A 27,970-nucleotide genomic window follows, 5' to 3' on the forward strand; every position below is an offset into this window, starting at 1 on the left:
TCCGACTCCTGCCTGGGAAATCAACGTTTAGTTGGGAACGACCGCTGGGCGAGGACGAGCGTGCGTGCAGACGGCACCCGTACCCACGCCTCGACCTGACGTCCGCCGCGGGTGCGCGCTCGCACGCCGGAAGAGGCGGAGCCAGGCTGGACTTTATATATCGAGCGCCGAGCGGCGCCCGACCTCTATCGGCGGCGTTCGGCGGCGGCATGGTGGGTAATGATATGGCGGCCTCTTCCTTTGTAGTGGTGGCGTGGCTGAATCCGTGGCGCATCGTCGCCATCTCGGCTCTCCCGCCGCCGGGAGCCTGCTCTGGGAGTGCGGGGATCTCGGCGGGATCCGCAGCCAGGCCTATTTTCTGAAACACCGGCGGCTGGCCTTGGACTTGCGGGTCGGCTGGTGGCGAGAGGCCTTGGTGCGGGAGCTAGGCAGCGGGGCCCGGACCGCCACAATTTTCAAGCCGTTGGATTTTTGGGTCTCGACCTTGTTTAGGGCTAATCGATATTGGAGTCCATGAGCGCTTTGGCCAGGAGGACCTTGAGTCGGGGCACTTGGCCGTATAATTGTTAAACTGGGCAGTGCAGAAATCAGAGCATCAGGGGGAGACTAGGGCAAGGGCTCTTAAGTCCTCATTCTGAAATGTCGGGGGCGGTTGATAGGACTCAGGCCTCTAGAGTTCCCAGAAACCACAGATGATGAACTTATTGACGGGCGGACAGAGGCTGTGCTGCTGATTGTCACGTTCTGATTTGGCTCTGTCGAGTTCTAGTGGCCTATGTGTTATTGTAGCTGGAGGATCTTTTTAGTGTCATTGTCTGTTACCCAGCAGTTTGACCCAGAATTTTCTTTTGTGGTTAGACTCTGACTCGCCCATAAAGCCACCTGTTAAGCTATTTTTAATGTCAGCACTTAATGTGCTTTTCTCCCATTTAGAGAAAAGCGGATGAGGATTTGAGATGAAGCTTCACCTCATTTAGTTGAATACTGTTTCAGGATGTATGACCCTGCAAAAAGGGATCCTAATTCAGCATTTACACGGGTCTCATTTGGATTCAGCATTGATGAGAATCAAGACAAATGAGTTAGTTACAAGTTCAGATGCTAATGTTAGTCATTTTCTCCTAGTCTCACAGGAAGTTCTCTGCTCCCAGGCATGGGTCCCTGGGCTTCTTGCCTCGGAAGCGCAGCAGCCGGCATCGTGGGAAGGTGAAGAGCTTCCCCAAGGATGACCCATCCAAGCCTGTTCACCTCACAGCCTTCCTGGGCTACAAGGCTGGCATGACTCACATCGTGCGTGAAGTCGATAGGCCAGGATCCAGTACGTACACGCTGCATTCTCTAAGCTGCTGGTGGTAGGGAGGTAGGAATCGAGGGTGGGCACAGATTAGTTGGAGCTGAGCTAATCAACAATCCCACGATAGGGGGAGATGACATATTTTAGGACTGGTTAATGTTCCCAGACTACCCTTGGCTGACACTGTTTGCTTTGAATGATGTATTGAACTCGAGCATGGTGAGTTGTCAGCCACAGAATAGAGAAGTATATTGACTAAAAAGTTTGAATACTCTCCACGTCCCTGGGTTGTGAGGTTTGACGTCTAAAAGTCGCCAAGTAGGACAGCACTGGTTACTTCCTTGTAGTATGTTAACGTTAGACAGTTGATGTCTGCATCAACTCAGCTGTTGTGATACCCCATTATACTTCCTTAGTATGTATTACCTAGGTAATAAGGAATTGGCTTTTAGAGATTTCTGAGATAAGAACTGAAGCCAGGCTGTTAATTTGCCTCTTACTAGGATCATATGTCTTTTGCGTTAATGTCGGCGTGTGCAGCAAGGGCAGCCCTTTGGGAGTCTAGATTGCTGATGTGGCCCTGCTTCTGTAACCTTCCGTTACCTGAAGCAGGTTGTCCTTGTGACCTATGTGAGCACTTCATGTTTTCCTACAAAATACTGTATCCCCTTGTGGGGGATCTTAGCACACTCGAATCTGACTATCTGCTTTCTTTGCAGAGGTGAACAAGAAGGAAGTTGTGGAGGCTGTGACCATTGTGGAGACGCCACCCATGGTGGTGGTGGGCATCGTGGGCTACGTGGAAACCCCCCGAGGCCTTCGTACCTTCAAGACCATCTTTGCTGAGCATATCAGTGACGAGTGCAAAAGGCGCTTCTATAAGAACTGGTAAGGGAGGGGAGACCTAGCAGGCCCTAAGTTGGGAGCTGGAGAGAAGCACCCTGTGCAGGGCTCCCCTCTAGTAGGGGAGGGGCTACTCTGGTGTTAAGAGTTAGTTGCTTCTTAAACAGAACACTTCCTGGGGACGGACCTTGAGCATTGATGGTTTCTGAGCTGGGAGCAGCACCTGGAGATCCCTTTATGTTCAGCTTAGTGGGTGTGTTGGTGGAGGATTCAGTTTTTAGTATTGTCCTGGTTGCTGGAAGGTACTGAGTCCATTTAGACACTGAGAGCAGTGGAACTGTCCCAGTCCTGCCCTGGGATGTGGTCTGTGTAAAGGCTAGGCTGGAGCAAGAATTAGTGTGCATTCGAATGTTTGTGACTTGAATTAATCTTGTGGACCTCTGCTCAGCTCCGCTCGGCTTTGCCCGATGAGCTCCATCCAGGCTCCGCTTGCCGGTGGAAAAGGCTCCTTAGAAGCCGGCAATGAGCCCCATCCCCACGTGGTGCCCGTGTGCCTTCCGCTCACCCCTCGGAGGGGTGATGAAGGCCTGCACCCGGCCCCCGTCCCCAACTCTGCTCTGCTCCTGAAGGCACAAATCTAAGAAGAAGGCTTTCACCAAATACTGCAAGAAGTGGCAGGATGACGATGGCAAGAAGCAGCTGGAGAAGGACTTCAACAGCATGAAGAAATACTGCCAGGTCATCCGCGTCATCGCCCACACCCAGGTGAGTACTCCCCAATGTGCCCAAGAGGGCAACTTGGCTGCTTCCTGTCCATGGAGGTGAGGTATAATGTGTGGCTTTGAATATCAGATGCCACCTATTTGAGATTCGGTCATTTGAGTCGATCCCTCAGCTCAAACTGATTTTGTGCCAAGCCTGAGCATGTTAGGGGGATGCTAAGACTGGGTCAGATTCCTCATGCGTACTTTCCAGTGATGGAGCTAGGCCGGTAAGCAGCCTGGGGCTTGTTTAAGTTACAGCAACACCACGGTCCAGGCATTTTCCTGCCCTTGAAGCCTGGTTCCTGGGGCTGAGTTAAGGTCAACTGGAAGGTGGCTTGAGAAGCATCCAGTGCCTCCACACTTGTGGGTTGGTGTCTCATTTGCCAGCAGAGGGCACTGTGTTCCTCCTGGCTCTTAATTAGGGAAACCATATCCCATTTTAAGGCAAACTGATTGAAGAAATTGGTGACTCATGATTGCTGTCAGTGCCGGACTGAATGAAAATAGTGAATAGTCAGTGGGGGCATTCTGGCTGTTTGCACTTCAGACCTGACTTGAGAGCTGAAGGAGCCTTTGGCTGGCTTGGTTAGAGTGGGTGTGTCTTGTGGTCTGGACCGTTATCCTGGGTGTACACCCCGATTCATAAGTGCTTTGTTTTCATGTAGTGACAACCACGTTAGTGCTGACTTGTAGTATGTGCCCATCACTGGACAAAGTTCTGTGTAGGACACTGGGTACCTCTTAACTAAAAGTTTTAGGCTTGAATTTGTTTTCTAATTCCTGACAGTTGTACTCAGGTGCAGTGTCCTGCTCTCCAAAGTAAAGTGGCTTTTGCTCATAGTTAACATAGCAGGCTAGATGGCCCAGGTAAACTAGGGCAGTGCCCCAGAAGAACTGACCAAAAGGACAGTGGTTAGGAACATGGGGCGAGTTGGTGCCAGGATCTGGTTAAGTTGGCGTGTCTTGATGTGTCAGTTAAGGATGCTCATCCTGATGGTGATTCGGGTGTTAGAGTTGAAAGGGGAATTGTACCCAGCGGGGAGTCATGGCAAGACTTTTCTTCGTGGGAGGAGAGCTTGATGCTAAGCTGTACCCGTTTCCCCCTAGATGCGCCTGCTTCCTCTGCGCCAGAAGAAGGCCCACCTCATGGAAATCCAGGTGAATGGAGGCACGGTGGCTGAAAAACTGGACTGGGCCCGCGAGAGGCTGGAGCAGCAGGTCCCCGTAAACCAAGTGTTTGGACAGGACGAGATGATCGATGTCATTGGGGTGACCAAGGGCAAAGGCTACAAAGGTGAGCTTTGCGGTGGCCCAAGTTGCCATGGTTAACCTCTCAGGAGACTGGTCTCTGACAAGGCTGCGGAATGCGCGCTGGGCACAGTGCCTGAGTCACAGACTGCGGAAATGTTCCTCGCTGCCTTCCTTCTGAGGACAGGGCTGGGGGTGGGTGGCCTAGGGTAGTGTGGGCACTGGGGATGTGCCCTCTCGTTCAGGGTTAATTTCTCCCAAAGTCTGTTCAAGATTCACATCTAGACAGGTATTCAGCTTGGCGGGATGTGGGAATTGGAGGGTGACACGCAGATAAACCCAAGTCTGTCCTTTAAACTTAGCCAGTCATTGGGCATTTGTTCACAAACGAATGAACTCAAGTGGGCACTCGGCAGGAAAGGGCCAGTGGCATGAGTGCCAGATACCCGAGTAACAGTGTGTGTCTATTCCAGGCGTCACCAGCCGCTGGCACACCAAGAAGCTGCCCCGCAAGACCCACCGGGGGCTGCGCAAGGTTGCCTGTATTGGGGCGTGGCATCCTGCCCGAGTGGCCTTCTCTGTGGCCCGGGCTGGGCAGAAAGGCTACCATCACCGCACCGAGATCAACAAGAAGGTGAGGTGCGGGGGACCATGTGGAGAGTTCGGTCTGGAAGGGGAAAGGTGGCTGAGAGTGAGTTCCAGTTCCTGTCACTGCTCCCTTAGTGGAGCTTCTGGACATCACGTGGACTTAAGTGCTCATATGATGGGCACAGTTCTGACTCGGGTGTCAGCCTCAAGGGGGTTCTGGTGCAGCTCTTGGTGCGACCGGGGAGAAGAGCCTTTCTGCCCTCTCCCCGCGAAATGGTGGGGCGGTCTCGTCCACTGTCGCAGTTGGACAGCGGTGTCTTTAGAGCCAGCCAGCTTTCCTTTCTGCTCTGAGCTGAGGACACCTCATCGCTAGGACTGAGATCCGAGCTGCTTTTCCAGAGCCCGTTGCTGGATGGGGGTGACTTGTCCCTAGTGGCAGTCCTTCCAACCCAGCCAGCCTGTCTAGGGGATGAGATCATGAAGGTCTCCTGCCCCGTTTCCTCTGCCAAGTGTTCACGCGTGTTCCCTTCTCGTTCAGATCTATAAGATCGGCCAGGGCTACCTCATCAAGGATGGCAAGCTGATCAAGAACAACGCCTCCACCGATTACGACCTGTCTGACAAGAGCATCAATCCTCTGGTGAGTAGCAGGAGCTGTCCTCTCTGGGCTCCTGCAGTCCTGGGCCTGGCAGACTTCTTTCAGTCTGTCCCCGGCCTTGCCTGTCGCATGGGGCCCTGGTGTGTTGGGGCCTGGCTGATTCGTTGGGATGTTTGCAGAGTCAGTTAACATTCCCTACACAGCAGCCAGCTATCCGTCTGCATCCACCGTTTGGGGTTGGTGGTGAGAAGTGGGGGCTCCGGCCCGGCTATTCGGTGATGAGGCTGTGGAATGAGCGCTGGGCACAGCGCCCGAGTCAGACTGCGGAAACGTTCCTTGCTGCCTTCCTTCTGAGAATAGCCGGGGACCGCCTGGACCCGAAGGGGTCCTGCGTGTCTGAACTTGTCTCCGGCCTCATGCTTGACCTGTGCTGACCCAGTGACCTCTTTCCAGGGTGGCTTTGTCCATTACGGTGAAGTGACCAACGATTTCGTCATGCTGAAAGGCTGTGTGGTGGGAACCAAAAAGCGAGTGCTCACTCTCCGCAAGGTGAGGCAGGTCTTTTGGAGGAGGGGAAGAAGGTCGTGAACATGAGCGACCCAGACACAGGCTGAGCTTCGTTAGCGGAGGGGTGTTCAAAGGAAAAGGGGGCTGCTGCTCCTTTAACTTCGTCTTTGAAGTCCTGGGAGGAGGAAATTCCAGTCTGGCCCAGTTAGTTGCTGCTGTACATACATGGGGTGGAGGGGCAGCTCCTGGGATGCAGTCTGCCAGACAATGAGAGCTGCGGGTGCGGGGAGGCAGCCTGGTTTCCACAACAGGCCGATTCGGGTTTTGATCCTGTCCTCGGGCCTATGAGATAAGTTGGTGCAGGGAAAGGCCTGCCCTTCCTAACCAACCCCCTGCTCTCGGCCCACAGTCCTTGCTGGTACAGACCAAACGGCGGGCCCTTGAAAAGATTGACCTGAAGTTCATCGACACCACCTCCAAGTTTGGCCATGGCCGCTTCCAGACAGTGGAGGAGAAGAAAGCATTCATGGTGAGTACCTCCCTGCCTGCTCTCACGCTGGGGTCAGGGTGGCTCCCGGCTACTGTCACCTGTCCTGTCAATTGCCCATCTAGGGCTGGAGAGGATGGTCCAGAATCTCTGATCTCATTAGGGTATGGCTTACTCTTACTGGTCACTTGTTTTCCTCCATCTCTTACCTTGTTTTCTGTACCTTCCTCCACAGGGACCACTTAAGAAAGACCGAATTGCAAAGGAAGAAGGAGCTTAATGTCAGGAGCAGATTGTGCAGCTGGTGGGGTCTCAATAAAAATTATTTTCTAGTGACATCTGCCTCTGACTTACTTTTCCCAGTCCTGGCTTCTTCCACATGGGCCTGGCACTCCCAGAGGCATGCTGCCCTCAGCCTCACTTGGTCTCCTTTGCCCCTGCCACTTGGCTGGCCCCAGTGCCTGGAGCAGACTGGGGGTGGGGGTGGGGCAAAAGCCGAGCCTGGGTCAGCCCCTGAACTTTTGAAGCCACCCTGCAGCTGTGAGCTGTGCAAGATGTTCGTCACCGGGGTGAGGCGGCTGGGGCTCGGCTGTGGAAGTGTTTGCACAGCTTGGGTGGCAGCTGTGGGGATGGGAAGGAGGCAGTGAGGACTTGCTGTTCCCTGATGCTTTTGGTTGCTAATGGGCGTGGCAGGGCAGACCCTGGGTCTGCTCAGTGTACACATAAGTAGGTACTAATCCACGCAGGAGCGGGATCCAGTTAAGGCTTGTTTTGGTTCTTTTGTAAACTGCAGCCCAGTTCTGGCGCTGGGAGAGGACAGATGGAGAGGGGCTGTCATGCAGAAGGGTAGCACTGCACCTGAACTGGGAGGGAAACGCTTGAGTGTTCACCTGGAGGAAGGTGGCTTGTCTCACCCAGCTTCCCTCCATGTGGAAGTTAAATGCCTTGTCCAGGCCCACCCAGCTGGGTCAAGGCCTTGGACCCTTTCTGGCTTGCGTCTGCCTGCAGGAGGTGCTTACCCTGTTCTGTGCTGACCAGCATGTTCAGTGGACACTAATGTGTCCAGGATCAGGGACACCAGAATCATGTTTTTTTGGTTGCTCCAAGCTCAAAACAGCTAGGCCTCTGATCTCTGACCCTTCGGGGATTGGCGTGGCCTCAGCCCCAGTGCACTTCCTGGCATTCCAGTTATGCAAGATGGCCCTGTTGATTCCCCATTTATTCCCAACCAAGGCTGTTTGCCACATCTGGCCGTGTGGCATGTTTTGCCTCAGAAGCCCTACCCAGCTGAGGGCAGAGACCACAGCTGGAGAAGCTCGGACTGCCCTCTGCAGCAGTCTGGCAGCTGGTAAGACCAATCACCTGGCCTCTGGTCCCTCTGATCCTTTACCGAAAAAGTGATAGCCAGGGGTGGACTGAGGTCCCATTATATGGTGCTGTCTCAAGGATGATTAGAGGTGGCCCAAGTTGTCCCCATTAAGGCTTTAAAATGTAGGTCAAGGTTCAGCAGAGGATGCAGACGTGGGTGCTGAGGAGGAGGTAGGGTGAAGCTTGAAACTTGGAGTGCCCTGAGCAGGAATCCTTAGCCTGCCCCCTATTGTCCTTCCAACATCTTTGGAGCTCCTAAACTCTGGGATCGGGGGAGTGGGCCGAAACAGCTGCTTCCGCCCTAATGCAGGGAAGACTACAGTGCTTCCCATAGCTCGATCCAGGCCCCAGAGTCGTTGGAGCTGCACTTTAGGATGCAGCCACCAGGGGGTGGGAGTGGGTGGCACCTGCTGGGCCAGCCCCTCAGCCCTGTAGGAGAGTTGCTGTACAAGTGGCAGAGTCTTCCCCAACCAAGGTCTCAGGTCCCCCACTGCTGCGTGAAACCCACAGCCAGAGCAGGACGGGGCTTGTCCATGGCAGAGCCAAGCGTGGGGCCTGGGCTCTGCTGCGGGAGTCTGTGTCCAGTCAGGTCCTGAGGAGGACCCTGAGTTGGGCAGGGGGTCCATCTCATTCTCTTGCTCATGCCAGTGGGATCAGCTCCACTCAAGAACTCCTGCGAGCCGCTCTGGACCAGCACGCCTCCGGGTGCTGGGAGCAGCGGCAAACTCAAAGGCCCTAGTTGGGGGTGGGTGGCAGTATGAACACAGGTAATCGAGACAGTTTTAGAAGGGATGAATGCTGTGAAGAAATAAAACAGGCCATGGATAAAGTGATGGGTGGGTGGGGAAGCCTCTTTGAGACCCAAGGGTGTGAAGGACCCAATCTGTTGGAGCTCTACAGGGAGAACAATGCAAGCAGAGGGAGCAGCGGGTGCAAAGGCCTGGAGGTGGGAATGAGGCTCTGGGCTCAGATTCTGGGGAGGCAGCTCCCCAGGGGAAGGTCTGTGAGGCAGGACTGGATCACCCCCGCCTCCCTGGCCAAGGCCTGGCATACAGTAGGTGCTCAGTAGATGTTACTCCCTGTGTCTCTGGGACTTGCCCATGCTTGTGCATGTGTCTGGGTGTCCAGATGAGGGTGCTCAGGCTTCTCTGAGGGCCTGCGGTCGGTGGGGCAGCTGTCTCCTGCAGTCTGTGCCTGTGCGTGTCACTGAGGGTGCATCTCAGTGCCTGTTGGTGTGTGCTTCCTGTCACCAGAACCCCCAGACAGGCTTCACTGGAATCCTGTGGTGACAGAACAAGGAGTCTCATTCCATTCCTCCTGATTTAAAAAAAAAAAACAACAAACCTGCTGGGAATTTCTGAGCAAGTGGAAACAAGGAGGTGGCGGGAGCCGCCATCGCCTTAAAAGGTAGTGACAGCTAGTGACCTCGATGAGCTCACCTGGGGATGGCCTTGGGGGGTTGGGAGTGGGCAGCTGGCTGCCACCTCATGGGCTCACCCCAAAATGCTCTCTCCTGGATCCTCACTGGCAGCCTTGCCAGCGGGGCCTGAGCGGCTGGGCCTCTGTTCTCCCACCCCCACCCCACGAACCCTCCAGATGCCCGGTCCTGTGCTTCCTTCCCGCGGCCTCACCCTCCTCCCATCATCGGCTCTCTGCGCGCAGCTACTTGTCTGAATCTTTCACGGGTCCCCCGCCCTCCATGTGATGTCTCGCCGTTCATGCTGGCTTTCAAGGTCTCCAGCACCATGTCCCCCATTCCCTCACCCTAGGCCCAGACTCCTGGCCTGCTCCCAGGAGCCCAAATAACTTCCCCCGCCCTATCAGCAGCAGGATCAGAAGCTGGGCTGGACCACTGAGAGAAGAGGGGCCTAGCTGAACCCCACTCGAGGCAGAAGAGGAAAGCCCATGGGCCCAGGAATTAGGGAAGAGGCACAAAGGAACCTTCCAGGGCCTATTAACGTATCAGAACTACTAAACTATCAAAATCATTACCATGTCCTTGGCATCCATCAGCCCCCTGGATCCGCCTGTGCAATGCTGCCCAGGGCCCAACCTCCCCAGCCCCTGGCCCACAGTGCCCAGCACTCACACTGACTTTGGATGCCTACAGAGGGCAGTGCCCAAGCTGGCAGGTGGTAGTAATTGTGAATATCTTACTCCTATCAGGCACCATGCTAAGTACTTTCTATATATAAACACCTTCGGGATTACTCCTTGAGGCAGTTGCTATTATTAGCCCATTTCACAGGGGAGAAACTGAGGCTTGTAGAGGATGAGCGACTTGCCTGGAGGCACACAGTGTATAGCTGAGCTGGGATTTCAGCCCGCCTCCCTTCACCCCGACCCTCCCTGTGCTATTAGAGGCCTGTAAAGCACATTTTGCCTCAAGACAGGAGTAGGGTACTCATTTGTTGAGCACCCACTGTGTACCAAGCCTTGTGCTAGACCCTTTCAGAGTTCCTTTATCTAATCCTTACAAACACTATTCCCATTTCACAGATGAGGAAAGTGGCAGCCCGGAGTCAGAGAATCCTCCCAGGCCACAGAGCCAGAGGATGCTCTGCCAGGTGTCTTAAATGTCGCATCTCACTGAGTGGTCATAGCAGCCCCGTAAGTCGTGGGTCATTGCTCCTTTTACCACTCCCGCTTTCACAGTGAGGAAACTGAGGCACAGAGAGGCTCAGCGATGGCTCCTCAGGTCAGACTTTCAGGAGCAGTGAAGCAGGCATTGCAATCCTGGCTCCAGCGAGGAGGCTCCTGCGAGGAGGAGGGCCCCCCACTTCCCAGCAGCCACTGCAGCCCCCCTCACAGGCTCGCATGGCCCCACCCCGCTTGCTTCATAGGTGGGGCGGCAGGGGACTCCGCCTCAGGGCTGCCAGCAGACAGGTGGGAGTGGGGGAGCCAACCCAAAGCCAACCCCACCCTCCTTGGGCCCTGGCCCCACAGCTGGCTTCCAGGTCACCGGCTTCATGTGACTTTGGAGAAGTGGCGCCTCCGTGCCCCAGCCCCATGCAGCCAGGCAGAGGAAAAGCGCTGTGAGAGAATGCGCTAAAGATAGCCGGCCGCCAACTTCCCCATCCCCGCTGTCCACCGCCTCGTCTCCATGGCTCCTTCCGCAGGCTCCCGCTCCACATCGGGCCGCTCCTCGGAGCCTGGTCACCCAGCCCAGCGAGCAACACAGGGACTGAGGCAATGGTCAGGATGTGAAGACCTACCACTCTCCTGGTACCCGGCAGGCGCAGAAATGTGCCTCTTCTCGCTCATGCAGTCCCCTTGATGGGAGGCAGGAGCATCATCATCACCTCCACTTTATAGACAGTGAGCCCGAGCAGAGCGGACACTGGCTCTCACAGACACACCAGCCCATTCACACACCAGGGCCAGTGGACACACCTCGGCACAACCACACCGTTTTCCATGGTGGCCAAGGCCCTGAACGTGCCAGCACGGCAACACTAAGGCCCTTTAAGACATCACGCCATCACCCAATCGTCGGTGAGTTCATCTCCACCCACGTGGAAGCGTTCACATCGTGAAAGTTGGGGACACTACATCTGGGCCTTTCTTCCAGAGTGGTGGTTGTTAAACCAGCAAGCCACCAGCCTTAACCTTTGGGTCTTCTGTTGGTGACTCCCAGTGGCTGAACCCAACTGGAAGCCAAAGATGTTGGGCTGATGCAGTCCCTATAGGTCAGCGGCCTGGGGCACGGAGCAGGGAGCGGAAGGAGAGATCGAGGTTCTGGAGGGATAAGCACAGTGATTCAGCACCGTGCCTAACACCTTGCTTGCTCTGCCTTCCTGGAGCCTAAGCCCCTTACATAAATAATCAAGGGCAAGCCCTCCCTGCTCCAAAGCTTTCCATGGCTCCTCATTGCACGTTCATTCATTCACATACACAAAACATTTTTAGTTATTTTTATATAATCTTTTTTAGGTGAGGCAACCCTTGGTTTGACCTCACAGATTGCAAGGACCTTGTCAGCTTACAATCCCTTATTTTTTTATTTTTTACTCCTACAGCACCTGGTCTTCCTAGGTGGTCTCCCATCCAAGTACTAACCAGGCCCGATCCTGCTTAGCTTCCGAGATCAGACGGGATCGGGCTTGTTCCGGGTGGCATGGCCATAGAGCATATTCACAAAACGTTAATTAAGTTCTGACTAAGCATCAGGCACCTTGGTGCGGCATTCAAGGCTCCTCAGGGTTTGGCCCCAGTCTACCTAACAGCTCATCTCAGGCTGCTGTGCCTCTGCCACGTGGGGCCACCAGCATCGTCTTGCCCAGGCCTCCTGGTTGTGCCAAGGTAGCTCCATGTAGTGGAGGAAGAGCCAGCCAGGGCTGAATCCTGGCTTGGTCTTCTCCCAGGGCTGTGACAGCACTCAGGGCCATAGGGAGGATTCAGTGGGACTCCGCCTGGGATGTGCCCAGCCCGGCCTCCGGCCTGAGGCCCACACTCTCCATCAGTAGATCCTGAGTGTGCGGCAGCCTTATGAGAAGGCAAAATTGCTTCCATTTCACAGATGGCAAAACCAGGGCTGAGATTGGGCAGCTGACTCACCCAGGTTCGCACAGCCAGCACGTGGCCCTGCCTGGTCTGGCACCCATGGCCCACTAAGCCAGAGGCGGCAGTCAGCAGCCTAAGGTCCAAATCAGCCCCCAGCTATTGGTTTGGCCCTCAGAGTGAGCTCGTTTCACACGCAGGCTTTGAATTTGGGAATTCGAAGCTTTGCTTTTATCTTTAAAAACCTGATCAATAGCACAAACCTGGACACGATGTAGAGGTCCAGTGACCTGAGCATCATTAAAGGAAAGAGAGGTCTCCTTGGCCTGGGGTTCCATTCAGCAGGTGGACGAAGGACCCCTAGCTGCACAGGAACCTCCCAGCGAATGAGAAATTTCAAGAGAAATCCTGGGGCACGACAGATGCCTGTGCCTTTCCTTTGTATGTGTGAATGCCAGTGGCGATCTGATCTGCCCTCACTGGGTGGCGTACTGGACAGTGACCGGGCTTGGCCTCGGGGTGGCCTGGCCCCCATCCCAGCTGCCCTGAGCACTCAGTGCATGGGCCTCAGTTTTCTCATCTGAAGCATGGGGACTCAGGGAGGGCTGAATTGGAAAATTTCTAGGGACCTTTCAGCTCTGAGGTTAGGACTCTGAAAGCCAAAGGCCAGTGCAAAGTCAGGAGGTAGGGGAGACACAGAGATAGAGCTCTATGTGCTGCAGCAATCAGGGAAGGCTTCCTGAAAGAGGAAGGCTTGAGCCGAGCCGTGAAAGCTGAGTAATACCCTGCCCGACGCTAACCTGATTAGGAATGGTGGTTCTGGAAGAGTGGGAAAGCACGATTCAGAAGAATGAGTTTGTAGTAGAGAGATTTCAGGTACAGAGGGGAGCAAGCTGAGAGGATTGAGGGGTAGGTTGTGAGAGGTCTTCCCTGAGACCCTCCAGTGCACCCCTTCATAAAGGGCCCTACTTCTCCAGACCAGGATGCGGTGGGTGGGGGTGGCGAAGTTGACCTCATGCATCATGCGCCAGGCACCACACCCAGCGTTTGCCCTGCATTGGCTCATTTACTCCTCATCCAGGGGAGGCAGGCACTAAGAGGACCCCCATTTTACAGGATGAATCTGGGCTTGACTCGCAAGCTCCTCTGAGCCCCTTTACCTGGGAGAGTGAAGGACAGGAAGCCTTTCACAGAAGCGGGAAGCGGAGCGTTTCTGCATAGGCTGTTCCTCTGCCTGGAACGCTTTTCCTTTTTTTCTGTGTTGGGTAACCCCAGCTTGCTTTTGGCCTTGGCTCCAATGTCATCTCCTCCTGGAAGCCTCCCTCGATCCCACCGGCATCAGAGTCCTCTGATATTCACTCTTCCTGCTCTCTCTGCTTCTCCCTCGCCACCCACACCAAGACTGTCACTGCATTATCATTTGTGCTGCTTTTGGCTCTGTGTCTCTTTCCAGCCGGGGGCTGTGTCTGTTCTGGTATTCTTGTGCCCCCGGAACCCAGCACAGTGCCAAGCACATAGTAGGTGTTCAATAACTTTCGGTCGAAAGACCAGTTGACCGAAGGCATGAATAAACAAATAAACGTAAGAATGAATGAAGTGATTTTTCCCAACGTCACGCAGATCGTCAAGGTGGAACCTGGGGGGTCTTGCCTTTGGGCTAGTGTCCCCCACTCCCTGGCCTTCTGCACACTCATGTCTAGTCTTCACCCAGCAGCCAGAGCGATCTTGTTCAAACTTAAGTCAGATTGCATTCCTCCAAACTGAGTTTTCCCATTTTACAAGAGGAAAAGAGTTGTAAGGAGGGGTATGTATTTAATACCACTAAAAGGTACACTTAACAGTGATCAAGACGGTAAATTTTATATTATGTGCATTTTACCACAATGATAAAAAAAATGCATTCTTCCTCCACTCCGAAGCCTGCAGGGCCCCCACCGGAGGCAGAGTTAAAGGCCCCGAGTCAGCACAGCACAGCGGGCCGGGCACCGCCCCTCACTTCCCTCGCTCGTCCATGGCCACACTGGCCTCCTCTTCTCTCTGTTCCTCTCACAGGGCAGGCTCACCCCCGCCTCGGGGCCTTTGCGCTGGCTCTCCCCTTTCCTGGGATGTCCCTCCTCTGGAAATCGGCAGAGATGCCGCTTTCTCAGCGAGGCCTGTCCTCGCTGCCCTGGTTAGAAGCGCACCCCGCTCCCCCAGCCCTCCCGACGCCCCGCTGGGCTCACCTTGCCTCTTTCTCACGCACCATCACCTACTACCAAGTGTAGAACGACCTTATTCCTCACGTGTACTGTCCCTTTCCCACTCTGTTTTGGGTCACCTTTCTTCAGGCTTCCAGAGAAGTTGGGGCGGGAAGGGATGTGGTCTGGAGCGCGTGAGAGACGAGGAGAACACCAAGGCGACAGCGACTTCCTCAAAGCAAATTTAGGAAAAGCTGAAGTGAAAAAGGCTTGGGCAGCGGAGTGCTTCCGGCAGCCGGCCGGCCCCGAGGCCGAGGGCGTGCGTCTGTGTCTCTGCGTCTGTGTCTCTCTGTGGGGAAGGGCTCCCGAAGAAGGGATATGCTCTCTCGGGGCCTCAGGGGCTTGAGCTATGGGGTCTCTCTCTTCCGGGAGCCCCCAGACTCCCCAAGGCTGTGAGGGTTCCGTGCTTCTGTCTTCCTTTCGCTGGACAGTATGACCTAACGTTGGTCAGGATGTGGGCTCTGGAGCTAGACTTTTAGGGACTCGATCCCAGCTCTGCCATTGACCGACTGTGTAACTCTGAGGAAGCAATTTAGTCACAATGTACCTCAGTCTCATAATCTGAAAAACGGGGACGATCAGACAAGAACCCACTTTCTGTCGTGTTGCCAGGATTTGAAGAGTGAAGGCATGTGAGAGGGGCTGGGACCAGCAGCGGGTGCTCTGGTCCAAGGTCCAGTGTGAGTGAGACGCAGCCCAGCCTCAGGGAGTGGGCACCCAGGCAGAGGCCACCACCTGCGGGGGTTGCAGGGGAGAAGCCCAGTGTGGTCCAGAGGAGGCACGGGGATTTGGCAGGTAACAGCAGCTGAGGCCTCAGGAATGAGGATGCTCTGGCCAGAGGGGAGGGCGGAGGGAAAGGGGCTGCAGGGAGTGAGGCTGTGAGGAAGAGAGGTGGCCTGGCAGGGGCTGCAAGAGGCTGGGTGAGACCCGTGCCCTGTGGGACCCAGGGGTGAGGCTGGAGTGCAGCCTCAGGGTCATCCCCATGGAGTTCCAGACCATGTTGGACTTTGTCCTGGGCAGTGGGGAGCCATGCGAGGTGTGTGAGCAGGGGCGTGGAGGCTTCGGCCCAAGGCTTCTAGTTCCAGGCTGATGGGGAGACACCATAATAATGTGGGCTAGGGAAGATGAGACATTTTGCATAAAATACTTAGAGAACAAGGTCTGAGTAGTTAGAGCACACTGCATGGTGGATGTGGGCTCTGGAGTAAAGTCTTCATAGTAAAGTCCATAGTAAAGTCCATAGTAAAGTCTTCAGGGGCTAAGGGGCCCAGGGATGAGGCAGTAATCCATGAAGACTTCCTGGAAGAGGAGGCCCTGGAAATGAATGTTAGTGGAGGTAAAAAGTATGGTATGTTGAAATATGCTGTGTGACTTTGGGCAAACCGCTGCCCTCTCTGGTCTTCGCTGACCCAGACAGACCCCTCCCCTGTGGCTCTCTCAGCTCTGACATTCTGTGGTCAGGGCTGGGAATCACAGGAATTTGCCAGGGGCAGAATCGGGTTCTTGGTTTAGACAGAGACCCCTCCTGCCTCGGTTTCCCCTCTGCACTGGGCTGAGGGTGAGGCAGGGAGGAAAATAATGCTTGATTGTCAAAGACCTTGCACACCTCAGGGGTCAGATGCCAAGGATTATTTCCATTCATAGGAGGGTGGGTCCTTCCTGCCAGGAGAAATTCCAAGCTCCTGCAGCAGGGGGGTGGTGGGGGATGGTGGGGACCCTGCCAACCTCTGTGACCACATGCCAGCCGCCCAAACCTGTGGCATCAACGGTTTTCTTTCTCTTCTCCTTTCTTGGCAAAGGTAGCCGCCCAGGGCCTGGAAGAGAGGCCCTCACCTCAGGAGTGCCCCCTTCCTTCCCCTCTGCCGCCCCACTTTGCTGTTCCAGGCACAGAGAAACTGCTTCGAGGCAGGGGCCACATTGAAGGACCCCCACCAGGCCTGTCTTGTTCTGCTCCTGGACGTCTACAGTCCCGGAAGTATGCAGGGCTCCTGTCCTTTGGGACAAAGGGATTGTTGTCTAAGAATTCTCTGCTTCTAAGAGCCCTTGCTCCCAGAATTCCCCAAATCCATTTCCTTGGTTTTGATCTTTGGTTGCAAGATGCCGCATTTCTGAAAATATTTGGTTCTAAGAGTTCTTGGGCCTGAAATAGAAAATGTCCTAATATTTGATGGTCCTGGCATTGTCTGATTCTAAGAACCCAAGGTTCTAGAATTTTCTAGTTTAAAGGCACTGTGGTTCTGGAAGTTTGGCACTGTGGTTCTGGAAGTTTGGATCCAGTTGTCTGTAATTCCGAGGCCGCACCTTGGGGGCTGGGGGAGGGAGGAGGAGCTGGGGACGGGGTGGTGGCGGGGTGGCTCAGCGGCAGGCCAGGTGCGCTGGCGTGGGCGTTGGCGGCAGCCCCAGCGCTGACAGCTAGGCAGGGGCCGCTGCCTGAGCTCATGGCACCTGGCCCTGACCCAGGACCGGGAGGGGACAGGCCGGGAGGGGAACCCAGCAGAGGCCAGGCCGAGAGCCTTCCACAAGCTCTGCCACCTTCTTCTCTCCCTGGGACACGCCTCTCCCCTTTTGTCGCCCACTGAACTCACAGTGGCTGAGACTGTTGGGCACACCTAGAGCAACCCCACACTGAACAGGTGGGGACTCCGGACACAGTCAGCGAGGGAGGGGCTTTCCCAGTCTGCCGAGGACAGGGAAAGCCCCTCCCTCAAGACCCTCTCCCAGATCTGCTGCCAGAACAGGCCTCTTTCCGGGGGGTCTCATGTTAACCAGACCCTCAGACGTCCCTCTTCTTTTCCCCAGACATTCGGTCTCTGGGCACAGGTCGACCCTGCTTTCCTACTTCTCTCACCCACAACACCCCGCCATCCCAGACCCTTGGCTGGGGAAGAACCAGGAGCTCGGAGTTTGACACCAGGGGGCCTCAGCCTTCCCATCTGGGCACTGGAAGCAGTGACTTAGCTGCCTTCAGGGCCCTGACTGTGGCCACTCTGACTGACCGCTTCTTCTGCCCCTCTGGCCCTTCCCCAGGCTCCTCTTGCCCTCCTGGCTTCCGTGAGGAGGGGCTCCTTGCCCCTCCCCGGCCCTGCTTGGCATGCTCCCAGCAAGCTCGTGGGAGCTGGAATTCGGAGCGGTCCCTGGCGTGTGTGTGCGCTGCCTCCCGCCTGCCAGGGCACCTCCCCTGACTTCAGGCCAGGAATTCTTCCCGCTTGCTCCCAACAAGCCCCCAGGGAAGGAGGAGCTGTGGGAAGGGGCAGGGAACATGCTGGATGTCAGGACTGAGTGGGGGGTTGGGAGGGAGCCATAGTCTGCGGACACCCAAGGCAAGACAGGCTGGTGGGGGCAGAGGAGGGGTGGAGGGTGAGTTCTGACCACATCCCCCAGCCCTTGTCTTCGATCCCATCATGCGTGCAAACTATGACAGTTTTAGAGTCCTTTGCTGCCCTTCTATGGACTCATTCATTGATTCAAGTACTTATTGAGCACCTACTATGTGCTGGGCATTGCATAAGGTGTTGATGATACAGCCAGGAGTGGAGCAGAAACCCTGAACACGTGGGGCTTACGTTCTGTGCGAGGACAGATGATAAACACAGACACGGTCTGGGAGGTCAATACAGAGAGAAATCTGTGCTAGGACATCGATCGAACAGGTGCCGGGGGCAGAGAGTGGCTGGGGGTGGCTTCGCAGGTCAGGAAGGGCCTCTTGGAGGAAATGCCTGAGGAGGAGACATAACTTGATGAAAGAGGCGACATATGATGGTGGGGCAAAGTTATGCAGGCCAAAGGGAGTATGAGTAGAGCTGAACCCCTGGAGAGGTCCTTGGAGAAATAAAATAGAGAACAGGGAGGAGGCGGGGAAGGGCGGGGAGGTGGGGAATTAGCTCAGAAGTGTGCAGAGGGACTTTGTCTCATTCTGTTTGACATCCTGTGGTCGCTAAAATTGAGAAAGGGGTTTCTGGCTGCTGGGTGGAGAATGGACTGTGGGGTGTGGCGGGGCAGAAACTGGCGGGGAGGGTGGGGGCAGCTGCAATGGTCCAGGCGAGACAGGATGGACGCTAGAACCAGGTGGTGGCCATGGGGGGGGTGCAAGTGGTCAGATTCTGGTACTGCTTTAGAGGGAGAACTTTGCCGATGAATTAGATGTGGGCAGAGCTGGTTAACAACTGGTTCTTTGGGGGGCAGATCTCTGATTTGTAGCAACTGCCAATTTTCGTGTAAAGATACCGACCATGGTCAGTTTCAAGCTACTAATGTGAAGTTCCTGAGCTCGGAGTGGGCGATGGACACAGGTCATCATATAGCATCTCCACGCTACAGAGACAATGGACGTAAGTGACCTTGTGAGCATAGATAATGGAAAATGTCGTAAAAAGTTAGGAAGTGATGAGTTTTGAATATTTATTTACTTGCGAATTTAAATGTTTAATTTTAAATGATAACTGTTTAAACGCTGGCTTGCAAAATTCGGGAACGTTTAATAACGTAACGGCTGAGGGGTCCAGCTCCCGCACCCCACTGGCTGCGGGAGCTCAGGGTCAGGGATGTGGGCAGCAGGTGGACAGTGCAAGGAGATGGGGTTGTGTGAGGGGGACTGAGTCGCCCTCGCCCACTACGAGTCCCGGGGGCGTGGACCACCTGGCCTCTGGGCTCCTCTTCAGCACAGACCCTTTTCTCTTCCATTCTTCATGCCTCTCCTATAACCCAAAGGGGTGGTGGGGAGGGTGGCCCTCGGCCGGGCACGATGTCCCAGGGAACACGCTGGAGTGCAGAGCACTGTGCTCGGAGACGGGAGGGCGGGGTCTCTTTCTGGATCTGCCCCTCACTTGCTAGGCACTTTGGGGAGAGGCACTGTCCTCTCCAGGCCTCTGTTTTCCTATCTGTAAAGTGGGGCACTTGGACCAGAGGGGATAGGAGCCCGGATGGCTTCACCTCTGGTTTCCAAAACACATGAGAGCCGGTCATCTCCCAGGGCCTTTGGCTACTGATGGGTGATGTAGTTCCAGCCGTCCACCCGCCCCCGCTCCAGCTGGTCCTCCAGCTGTGCTGTCTAAAGCAGTCTGGCTTGCCAGTGATGTAGCTACTGGGGAGACAGTGACTTCAGGTGGGGTTACCCTGCCCCAGGCTCCTCAGGCCCAGCACCAACCCTGCTTCCTACGGGGAGCCTTCACGGGTTATTCTGCTACTACGAACACCTCCCAGCTCACCCAGACCCTCGCTGTGGGCAATATCCTCATTTGGGTGTGCGTTGGGTCTCCCCAAGCTGCCCTGGTGCACCCAGAAGGCAGGGCAGGGATCTCAGGCCAGAGCAAGAGGACCTGGCTCAACCTTAACCAGCTGCGTGACCTTGGGCAAGTCACCCTCCCTTGCTGTGCCTCAACTCCTCTCCTGAAATAGGGGTCAGTTTCCAAAGCCATCCTTTAGGTGTCTCCCAGCAGAAAGCGGGCAGGAGACCTGACCCGGAGCAGGTGACCCTGAATCTGTGGCCACGAGAGATGGTCCCCTGATAGTTTAGATAATTCGCATACCCCGCTTCCCTCGTGGCTTCAACGTCATCAACGAGCTGATTTGTCTGACGTCCATCTTCAGCCCCAGTCCCGTGCCCGGCTGCCTGCTTCACCACCCACGGCCCGAAACAGAACCCTGGATCCCCGCAACCTGCTCCAGCCTGGCTGTCCGCAGCTCGATAAATGGCACCACTACCCATCTAGTTGCTTAAGCTGTAACCCCTCCGTCACATGTCACACCGAGAACAAAAAGCCAGGGCATGAAAGGAGCACACATGTGGCTCCGTGTCTGTGAAGGCGAAGAACAGACAGAGTGGGAAGATGGTTCCCCGGGGGCAGGGGCTGGGGACTGACCACAGGGTGCACGAGGGAGCTTCTGGGAGGGGGAAATGATCTGTGTCTTGATCTTGGAGCCGGTTTTATGGGTGTGTTGAGCTAAAAAAAATTGAATCAGTCTAGATTCTTCTCTTTCTTCTCTCCCCTCATCTACTTCATACAGCAGGAGGTAAAAATCCCAACTCTCACACAACTTCTGCCCTGGCAGGGGTGGGGCGGGGGTGGGTGGGCAAGAAAAACAAGTAAATATGTCATAAATCAGAGGTCGGGACAAACAGGGTCAGGGAGGCGAGCCCCAAAGGACTTGAGGGGACAGGCCATGAGCCTCGTAGGGAGGGACAGCACACCAAGGAGGGAAATGAGGAAACATGGCCTGATAAATACTGTAGTGGGTCAGAAGAGGTCACCGTGAGTGCCAAGGAAAAACAGAAACCAGGGAAGGGCAATTGGAAGGGCAATTGTCATTTCAGTGGTTGATATTGGGAATTGATATATTTGGGCATTGATACTTTAGTCCCCGGTTTTATTGCCTATAGAGCACTTATCTGACCCAATTTGAGTCTATCATTTTCTCTCAAACAGGGTCCTCCCTCACACCCCAGCCCCAAGCTGTGCCTCACCTGGCTTGTGGGCTCCTGGTATGTACCCCTTCTGTGGTACGCGAGTGATGGACGAGTGAATCGACTTGGACAGACCGGCCTGCCTTTGTAGACAAGGTGCCCATCTTCCGGCGACGTGTGGTTTGGACGCCACTTGCCCTTGGATGCTCTCAGCACCGCCCACCACGCCTGCTCCACGCCCCGCTGTTCCTGCAGGAGCTGAAGGGCGTGGGCCAGATCTCATCTCAGTTGCTTCCTTGCTGGGTGGCCTTGGCAAGCTCCTTCCCTCGCTGAATTGGCTTCCTGGGCTGTAAAATGGGGATATTACACATGGGCAGGGGACATCAAGGACCAGCACAGACCTGGCCCTTTGGGGGCAGAGGTCGGAAGAGGAGTTCTTAGGGAAGAGTAATTAATTGAAGGGCCCTGGGATTTGGATTTTGGACTGTGTGGCTTGGGACAAGTCACCTCCCCTCTCTGATTCTTGCTTGGTTCCAAGATAAATGGCACAGCTGCCCTTAGGGGCTGGGGAACAGGACAGGGGTGCTTCAGCTTGTGGAGACCCACCTGAGATGGGTGTGGGGCGGTATCAGATGCTGGAGGCATTGGCGGCTCAAAGTGTCTGGGGCAGACAATGGGCGCTGTGTTCAGGGGCACAGGGCGGGGCGACGGGGTGGCACGGTGGCACCCCAGAAGGAATGTGCTGGCTTGTCTGGAAATTCGAGCACGCGGCTCCCCTCATGGCCCACTGCCCCACAGTGGGCTCCCTTGATGGCCGCAGCCATCCTGTCACACGTGGTTGAGAGCCTGGAATGGCCAAAGGGAGCAGAGGCCGAGGGAGGAGCTGGCAGCCTGGGAGTTCCCGGGTCCCTGACCCCGCTAGCTTGAACAACCTCTCTGGGCCTTGGAAAAATGATGAAGGGTGGGGTGGGCATGGGGCTTCCCTATGCCACTGACTTGCTGGGTGACCTTGGGCAAGTCTCTGCCTCCCAGCCTCAGTTTCCCCTTCTGCAGTCTCTGATCACCCTATAGGGGTTTCCTTGGGTTAAAACGTCTCTCCTGGCTCAGTCACCTCCCTCACTCAGCCTCATTCTCCCCTCTATGAAGTAGGGACACAGGTTTGTCTTAGTCACCACTTTGTCCCCTGGGCCCAGCACAAAGCCTGGCCATTCGTGGCTGTGCTCAGTAAACATTTGCTGAATAAAGGCATTTTTATTATTATTCAGATTATTTTCTGCTTGCTGCCCTCAGGTCCTTTCTTGGTTCTTTTTATCCTGTCGGCTGCTGCGAGGCACTGGCAGATGCCAGGGCAGGAGGAGGGGCGGGTTATTCCTCTCTGCTTTCTCCTTGGTCCGGCTGCAGCTATCAGATCCTGTCCTCGTCTGCAGCTCCTCTGCGGCCTTCTCCCCGCCTCCCCTCTCGCTGGCTTTCAGGACCCTCAGCCCCTCTGTGCCACTTAGCTCGGGGGATGGTCATAGGCACCCCCCACTCCCCACCTCGATGCCTCTCTCCAGGTTCTTCACACCCCACCTGCCCACAGCTCAGAGCCGTCCCTAACCCAAGATTTCTTCTTCCATGACCCCTGGTGCCTGTTTCCTGCCGGACGCTGACATGTGCCCCTGGCCAGGTAGCTTTCATGACCTCCATTTTACGGATAAGAAAACTGAGGCCCAGAGAGGTGCTCTGAAGGGTGCCAGGCCTGGCAGCGGGAGTCCCCACATTTGAACCCATGTCTCTGTTACCCCCGTGTCCGGGGCCTTTGGTCCTGGGCAACCCTTGAGTTTTAGCTTTCCCGATGGTCACAGTACTAAGAGCTTAGAATGCTCAGGTGGAATGCCCAGCAAGTAATAACAATAATCAGTCACGTTCCCACTCTCTCTCGCTCCGGCAAAGCCCCGGGCCCTGGGCCAACAGCTCGTTCCAGGCTCCCTTCCACTGCCCTCTGTGGCAGGGGCTGTGAGGAAGGGAGAGGCGGGCGGGCGGGCGAGGGGCCTGCAGTCCCCGGCAGGCGAGCGGAGGGCTGGGAGCTGCCAGGGCTGTTCTCCATCCATCGGGAGGGCTGTCTCCATCCCGCAGCCAGGGGAGCAGACAGACCCTTCCTGGGGAACTCCCTGGCCAGGGAGCCCAGGGACCAGACAGGCTCCCAAACTCCCGAGGTGACCTGGGCCTCTGGATGACTTCACGGGCCTTTCCCACTCATGAGTCACCTGCACCTCACTCACTGACCCCTTGGGCACCTTTGGAGGGTGGGAAGGCGGCCTGCAGGGCTGGCAGGCAGGGTTGGGCTTTGTTACCTAACGGTGCAGGGAGAGGTGGGGAAGGGAGGCCGGGGTGCCGCTGCTGGTGTGCTGGGCGAGGGGGCACCCCGGCCCCTCTCCAAGCCTTAGGGACCACATCGCCTCCTCTGGGGGCTTCATCTAGAATGTTCCCCCTTTATTCCAGCTGGGGACTGTGGATGTGATTGCACCACGGTGAAGGACTACGTCCCTGTCTGTCTCTCCCCAACCCTGCCTCAGCACAGGTGTGAATCAGCCCAGGTAAGGAAGCTGACTCACCTTCCCCACCTGGCCCTGGAGAAAGGGCTGCTTTCCCTTCCCTGCACATTGGAATCAAACTTGAATTTGACGGTTACTCTCAGAAGAGAGTGATTCTGCCATGGGGGGGACACAATGCCAGGACTTAGGGTGTCAGGTCTCTCTAGGAGGAAGTCATGAGCACCTCCTAAGCTCCAGGCCCATGGCCTCCACTTGGCAGACATTATCTCAGAGAATCTCAAACCAGCCTGTCAGTGCCCTTGTTTGCAGATGAGGGAACAGAGGCTAAGAGGGGGCATGACCCACCCAGAGCCACATTGCCTGGGTGTGTGCCTATGGACGGAGGTCTGACCAAGCCCTTGGTCCTTGGAAAGTCCTTGGTCCTTGTCCTTGGAAGGACTTTCTTGCCCCGTCTTATACCCCAGCCTCCCAACCCCCCACTGTGAGTTCGGCCCCCTTTCCTTAGAGACCAGGGGAGGCTGGATGGGGCAGAGGCAGCCCTCTTCACAACCCCACCGGGTCACCAGGGAAGGGGCGAGCTCCTCCTCCGTGCCCCCATCATGGGTAAGCCTGTCCCCCACCAACCTGCTGTCGTTAATCTTTAAACAGCCTGATGATTAATTAATTACCAAGAGCTGGGGGTCTCGGTTGAGTGCTCCAGGTGTCTGTGGCTAGGGCACCCTCTGTGCCCAGCCTCTGTTACTTGGGGTCTGTTTGAACCCACGGGGCATTCTGGGAGCTTTGTGTCCTTGGTCAGCACCACTGACTGGACAGGATGGGCCCGGTCTGAGCCTCAGTTTCCCTTACCCATTCACTTTTCTGCTTGCCTCCTGGGGTAAACGAGGAAGAATAAATCTTGAGTGGAAACTGGGGGCTGTAGCCAGCGGAGGTGGGGAAGGTCCGGGGACAGGGTTCTTGCTGAGAAGTAGTAGGACAGGGCAAGCGGCTCCTAATGCAGGAGGTGACCTTGGCCAAGTCCTTTCTTCACTTTCGGCCTTGGTTTCCCCATCTGTGAACCAAGGGGTTGGAATCAGTGAGTGCTCAGGACGCTGGGAGGCCTCTAATGGGTGAGTGGGTCATTGGTGCCACACAGAACCTCCCTTTGGTCCCCACCATGCCTCAGGGTGCTCAGCTCACAACCCCAGAGAGGTGCTGGGCTGTGAATGTCAGCTGGTCATCTCCAGTCAAAGGGAAGACTTGTAATCTGGAGGTCAGAGGACCCCAGGCGACTTCTAGGGCAGGCGTGGGAGAAACATCGGCCTTGCCCATGATGCCCATTCTCACCTTACCATTGAGGGGACTGGGCTCCCAGAAAACCCGAGATACTGATCCTGGGAGACGAGGAGTCTTTGAAGACGTCTAGTCTTCTGTGACTTTAGAATTTTTAAAAGTCGAAATGAGATGACACAAGGAAAACCTAACTCCATAAGCACCCTGTCATTGTTAGAAGGCGTGTTTGCCTTCTTACTTTGTAAGGGTTGAATAGTGTCCCCTCAAAATTCAGGTCTGCCCAGAACCTCAGAATGTGACTTTGTTTGGCATAAAAGTTTTGCAGATGTAATTAGAGTGAGGATCTCAAAACACGATCAAACTGGAATCGGGGGGGTCCGAAATCCAGCGTGAGTGTCCTTATGAAGGAAAAGGGAGATATGGAAACAGAGACACAGGAAAAGCGATGAGAGACAGAGGCAGCGACAAGCCGGCCACAAGCCAAGGACGGTCAGGACTCAGCAGGAGCCAAAAGAGGCAGGACGGCTCCTCCCCCAGAGCCTTCGGCGGGAGTGCGGCCCTGCTGGCAACCCGATTTCAGACTTCGGCCTCCAGAATGGTGACAATAAATGTCAAGTCCCCCAGTTTGTGGTCATTTGTTACAGCCACCACGGGAAACCACACACCCTGATCCCAGGGCCCTGCGCAATCTGTTGTCTGCTCTCCGTCCACGTGCGACCACACTTAAACGGGCGCACAGCCCACGCAACGTTCTGGAGATGGCTTCCCCCCCGCACTTGTGTATCTAGGAAAAGGCTCTGGGTTGTCGCTCCTACAGCCGACCTCGTCCTTTCTAGTGGCAGCAGAGTCAGTGGTGTCACCACCATCCCATCCCTTGTTTAACGAGCCTGCGTTGACGGACAGGTGGAACTGTCTGTCGATAGACAGGCGGAAGTTTCCGACTTTTCTCGATGATGCACAGTGCCCCAGCGAACGCCTCGGCACCTCTCTTTTGTACACGCTTATTGATCTCTGGACTCCTTCAAGTGAGCATGACCCGGTCAAAGGGTCGGCTCCTTCACAGTTCAATTGGTTTGGTCAAATTGAGTCAGAAGGAATTGGAAACTTAGATCCTTGAGAAGAGGGAAGCATGGAAATGGATGTTTGCATTGGATAGTGTTGGATACTTCCAACCCCAGAATCATGAAAATTTAGGACACGGGGAGAGGGGCCTTGGAAAGAACATCTATGCTGTGGTCTCACTGGGGGGACCCAAGGGGGACCACTTGCAAACACTGCCTGGGTCTCTGCCTCCCTGGGGTGGGCAAGGAGGAAGCAGAGGAGATAAGACTTGGGGGCTGGGGCCCTAGGGGTTTGAGGGAGCTCTGGCAAAGGGCGAGGCACCTCCCCAGCCTGGGCACCCAGCTCCTCTGCCCCACGAGGCTGCCCCTTCCCAGCCGAGGTGCCAGGCTAGCTGGGCCTCTGAAACCACACCCAGTGGCCCCCTCTGTGTGTGGCACGGAAGAAGATGGGGATGTGCACTCACCCACTCATTCGCAGGTGCCCCCTGGTCCAGCCAGGCCGTGGAGTCCTGTGACATATCGCCGACCCGCCTGGGGACGTTGACAACAGATCAGGGGTGATCAAGACTGGCTTCACAGGGGACCAGATTCCCAAATACTGTTTCCCAAACTTCATTGGGCCCCGAGCACGTGTGTGTGAAGCTTGGAGCCCTGGAGGGGGACCTCTTCATCAGACTGGGGGCTGCTGGCCCCGTGCCACCCCATGGAGCACAACGTGGTGTGGAACTGGAATGACATGTGGCAGTACATCTACTCCAAGGACCAGCCACAGCAGCCGCAGACCTTCTCCGAGGAGGATCCCGTGCTTCTAAAGGAAGCCCCGCTCAACCTGAGTAAGACCCGGGAGAAGGCAGCAGCGGGTTCTTTGAGACCCTCAACGTGCCAGCCCTGTTTATCCCCATGAAGTCCGTGCTCAGCCCGTATGCAAAGGAACGCACAACAGGAGTGGTTTTAGACTCGGCAGATGGGGTCATCCGTGCTGTCCCCACCTACGAGGGCTTTGCCATGCCACGTTCCATCACATAGGTGGAGGTTGCCAGCCGTGATGTCTCCTGCTGACTCTGCTGCTGCTGCACCAGGAAGACTTGACATTCACAGCTCAGCTGAGTTTGAGGTTGTCCAAACCATCAGAGAGAGAGCCTGCTGCCCCGTCCATCAACCTGCAGAAGGACGAGGCTCTGGAGACGGAGAAGATGCGGTATGCCCTGGCCAGATGACAGTACACTCCATGTGGGGCCAGCGCGATTCAGGGCCCCAAGCTGCTGTTCCGGCAGGACCTGGTAAAGGACGGGAGCAAGGGGTTCCACAAGGTGCTGGCCTTTGCCACCCACAAGTCCAACCTGGACCTCTGTGGCCGCTGTTCCCCAACATCGTGATTTTGAGCGGCTCGTTGCTGCTCAGGCTCCGTGACCGATCACTCCGTGAAGTGCAGAGGCTTGCCCCAAAGGACCCCGACCTCCCCCTCCAAGATATGTTCAATAATTTAACATAGGTGCCCGAAGAAAACTTTTTTATAAATCATTATAGTAATAATTCTGGCCAAGCCCCCCACCATCACCAAAAAATGGGAATGGAAGCGGCAGGGTAGGATCACTCGCTCTAGGACTGATCTGCTACCCCCGCTGGAGGTCTGGAATCGGGCAAGGCGGGGGTCTCTGGGCTAGACAGTGGTTGCCTGCCTTGGGGCTTTTTTAGAACACATTGCACCCCCCCTAATTAATTGACACTCCTCTTACTGAAGGTGGGGCAGGTCTATGTCCCCTACTCTTGAATCTGGCTCTGTGGATGCTTGAGTAACATGGACGTGATGGTGGGTCAGAGCTTAGACCCGGGCCGGGAAAGCCGCAGCCTCCATGTCCATCTCTGAGGATGTTTGCTCTTGGAACTCAGCCACGACGCTGTGAGGAAGCCCCACAGCCCCCTGGAAAGGCCACGTAGAGAAGAACAGAGGCCCCAGCTCTCACCCCGACAAGCTTATGGGTCATCTACTCCCCAGGTGAGTTGCCCTAGCTGATGCCACCTAGAGCAACCAAGTGCCTTCCCGCCTCAGCCCTGCTACACTTGCAGACCTGTGAGCGAAACAAAAGCCCACTCTTGTTTCAAGCCACTACATTTTGGGATCCTTTGTTATAGAACCATAGAACACTGGACACCCCCATGACCAACAAAGTCACTACCAGTGCCTGAACATGGGCTTTGGGGTCAGTCCCACCAGCTGTGTGCTAAGACCTCTCTCAGCCTCAGTTTCTTCATCTGCAAATCGTGATGGTAC

General features: G+C 55.6%; 1 protein-coding gene, 4 non-coding genes and 2 pseudogenes across 5 annotated transcripts; 6 read left to right on the forward strand and 1 right to left on the reverse strand.

The window, feature by feature from the left end:
• Nucleotides 1–3: 3 nt before the first annotated feature.
• Nucleotides 4–6,665, forward strand: RPL3 (ribosomal protein L3). Its single transcript, XM_039863417.1, has 10 exons — nucleotides 4–212; nucleotides 1,126–1,318; nucleotides 2,014–2,182; nucleotides 2,767–2,902; nucleotides 4,009–4,195; nucleotides 4,623–4,783; nucleotides 5,276–5,377; nucleotides 5,789–5,884; nucleotides 6,252–6,371; nucleotides 6,565–6,665. The coding sequence occupies exons 1-10, from the start codon at nucleotides 210–212 to the stop codon at nucleotides 6,607–6,609; spliced, it is 1,212 nt and encodes a 403-aa protein (XP_039719351.1). The 5' UTR covers nucleotides 4–209; the 3' UTR covers nucleotides 6,610–6,665.
• LOC120603041 (small nucleolar RNA SNORD43) lies at nucleotides 688–752 on the forward strand. The gene has a single exon (XR_005652946.1). It is a non-coding gene; the product is annotated as a small nucleolar RNA SNORD43 (small nucleolar RNA).
• LOC120603044 (small nucleolar RNA U82P) lies at nucleotides 2,711–2,766 on the forward strand. Its single transcript, XR_005652950.1, has one exon. It is a non-coding gene; the product is annotated as a small nucleolar RNA U82P (small nucleolar RNA).
• Nucleotides 4,242–4,337, forward strand: LOC120603043 (small nucleolar RNA U83B). The gene has a single exon (XR_005652948.1). It is a non-coding gene; the product is annotated as a small nucleolar RNA U83B (small nucleolar RNA).
• LOC120603042 (small nucleolar RNA U83B) lies at nucleotides 5,603–5,696 on the forward strand. Its single transcript, XR_005652947.1, has one exon. It is a non-coding gene; the product is annotated as a small nucleolar RNA U83B (small nucleolar RNA).
• Nucleotides 6,666–11,707: 5,042 nt separating the features above from the next.
• Nucleotides 11,708–11,826, reverse strand: LOC120603061 (uncharacterized; annotated as a pseudogene).
• Nucleotides 11,827–26,213: 14,387 nt separating this feature from the next.
• Nucleotides 26,214–27,190, forward strand: LOC120602802 (beta-centractin-like; annotated as a pseudogene).
• The last annotated feature ends 780 nt before the right edge of the window (nucleotides 27,191–27,970 follow it).

This window comes from Pteropus medius, unplaced genomic scaffold (genome assembly GCF_902729225.1).
Source record: "Pteropus medius unplaced genomic scaffold, Ma_sr-lr_union100, whole genome shotgun sequence".
Taxonomy (NCBI): domain Eukaryota; kingdom Metazoa; phylum Chordata; class Mammalia; order Chiroptera; family Pteropodidae; genus Pteropus; species Pteropus medius.

What these genes read in the sequence shown, in the direction of transcription:
- RPL3 (XM_039863417.1), top strand. An exon ending in AGTCGATAGGCCAGGATCCA is followed by an intron (nt 1,319 to 2,013) that starts GTACGTACACGC and finishes CTTTCTTTGCAG; the next exon opens with AGGTGAACAAGAAGGAAGTT. An exon ending in CAAGGGCAAAGGCTACAAAG is followed by an intron (nt 4,196 to 4,622) that starts GTGAGCTTTGCG and finishes TGTCTATTCCAG; the next exon opens with GCGTCACCAGCCGCTGGCAC.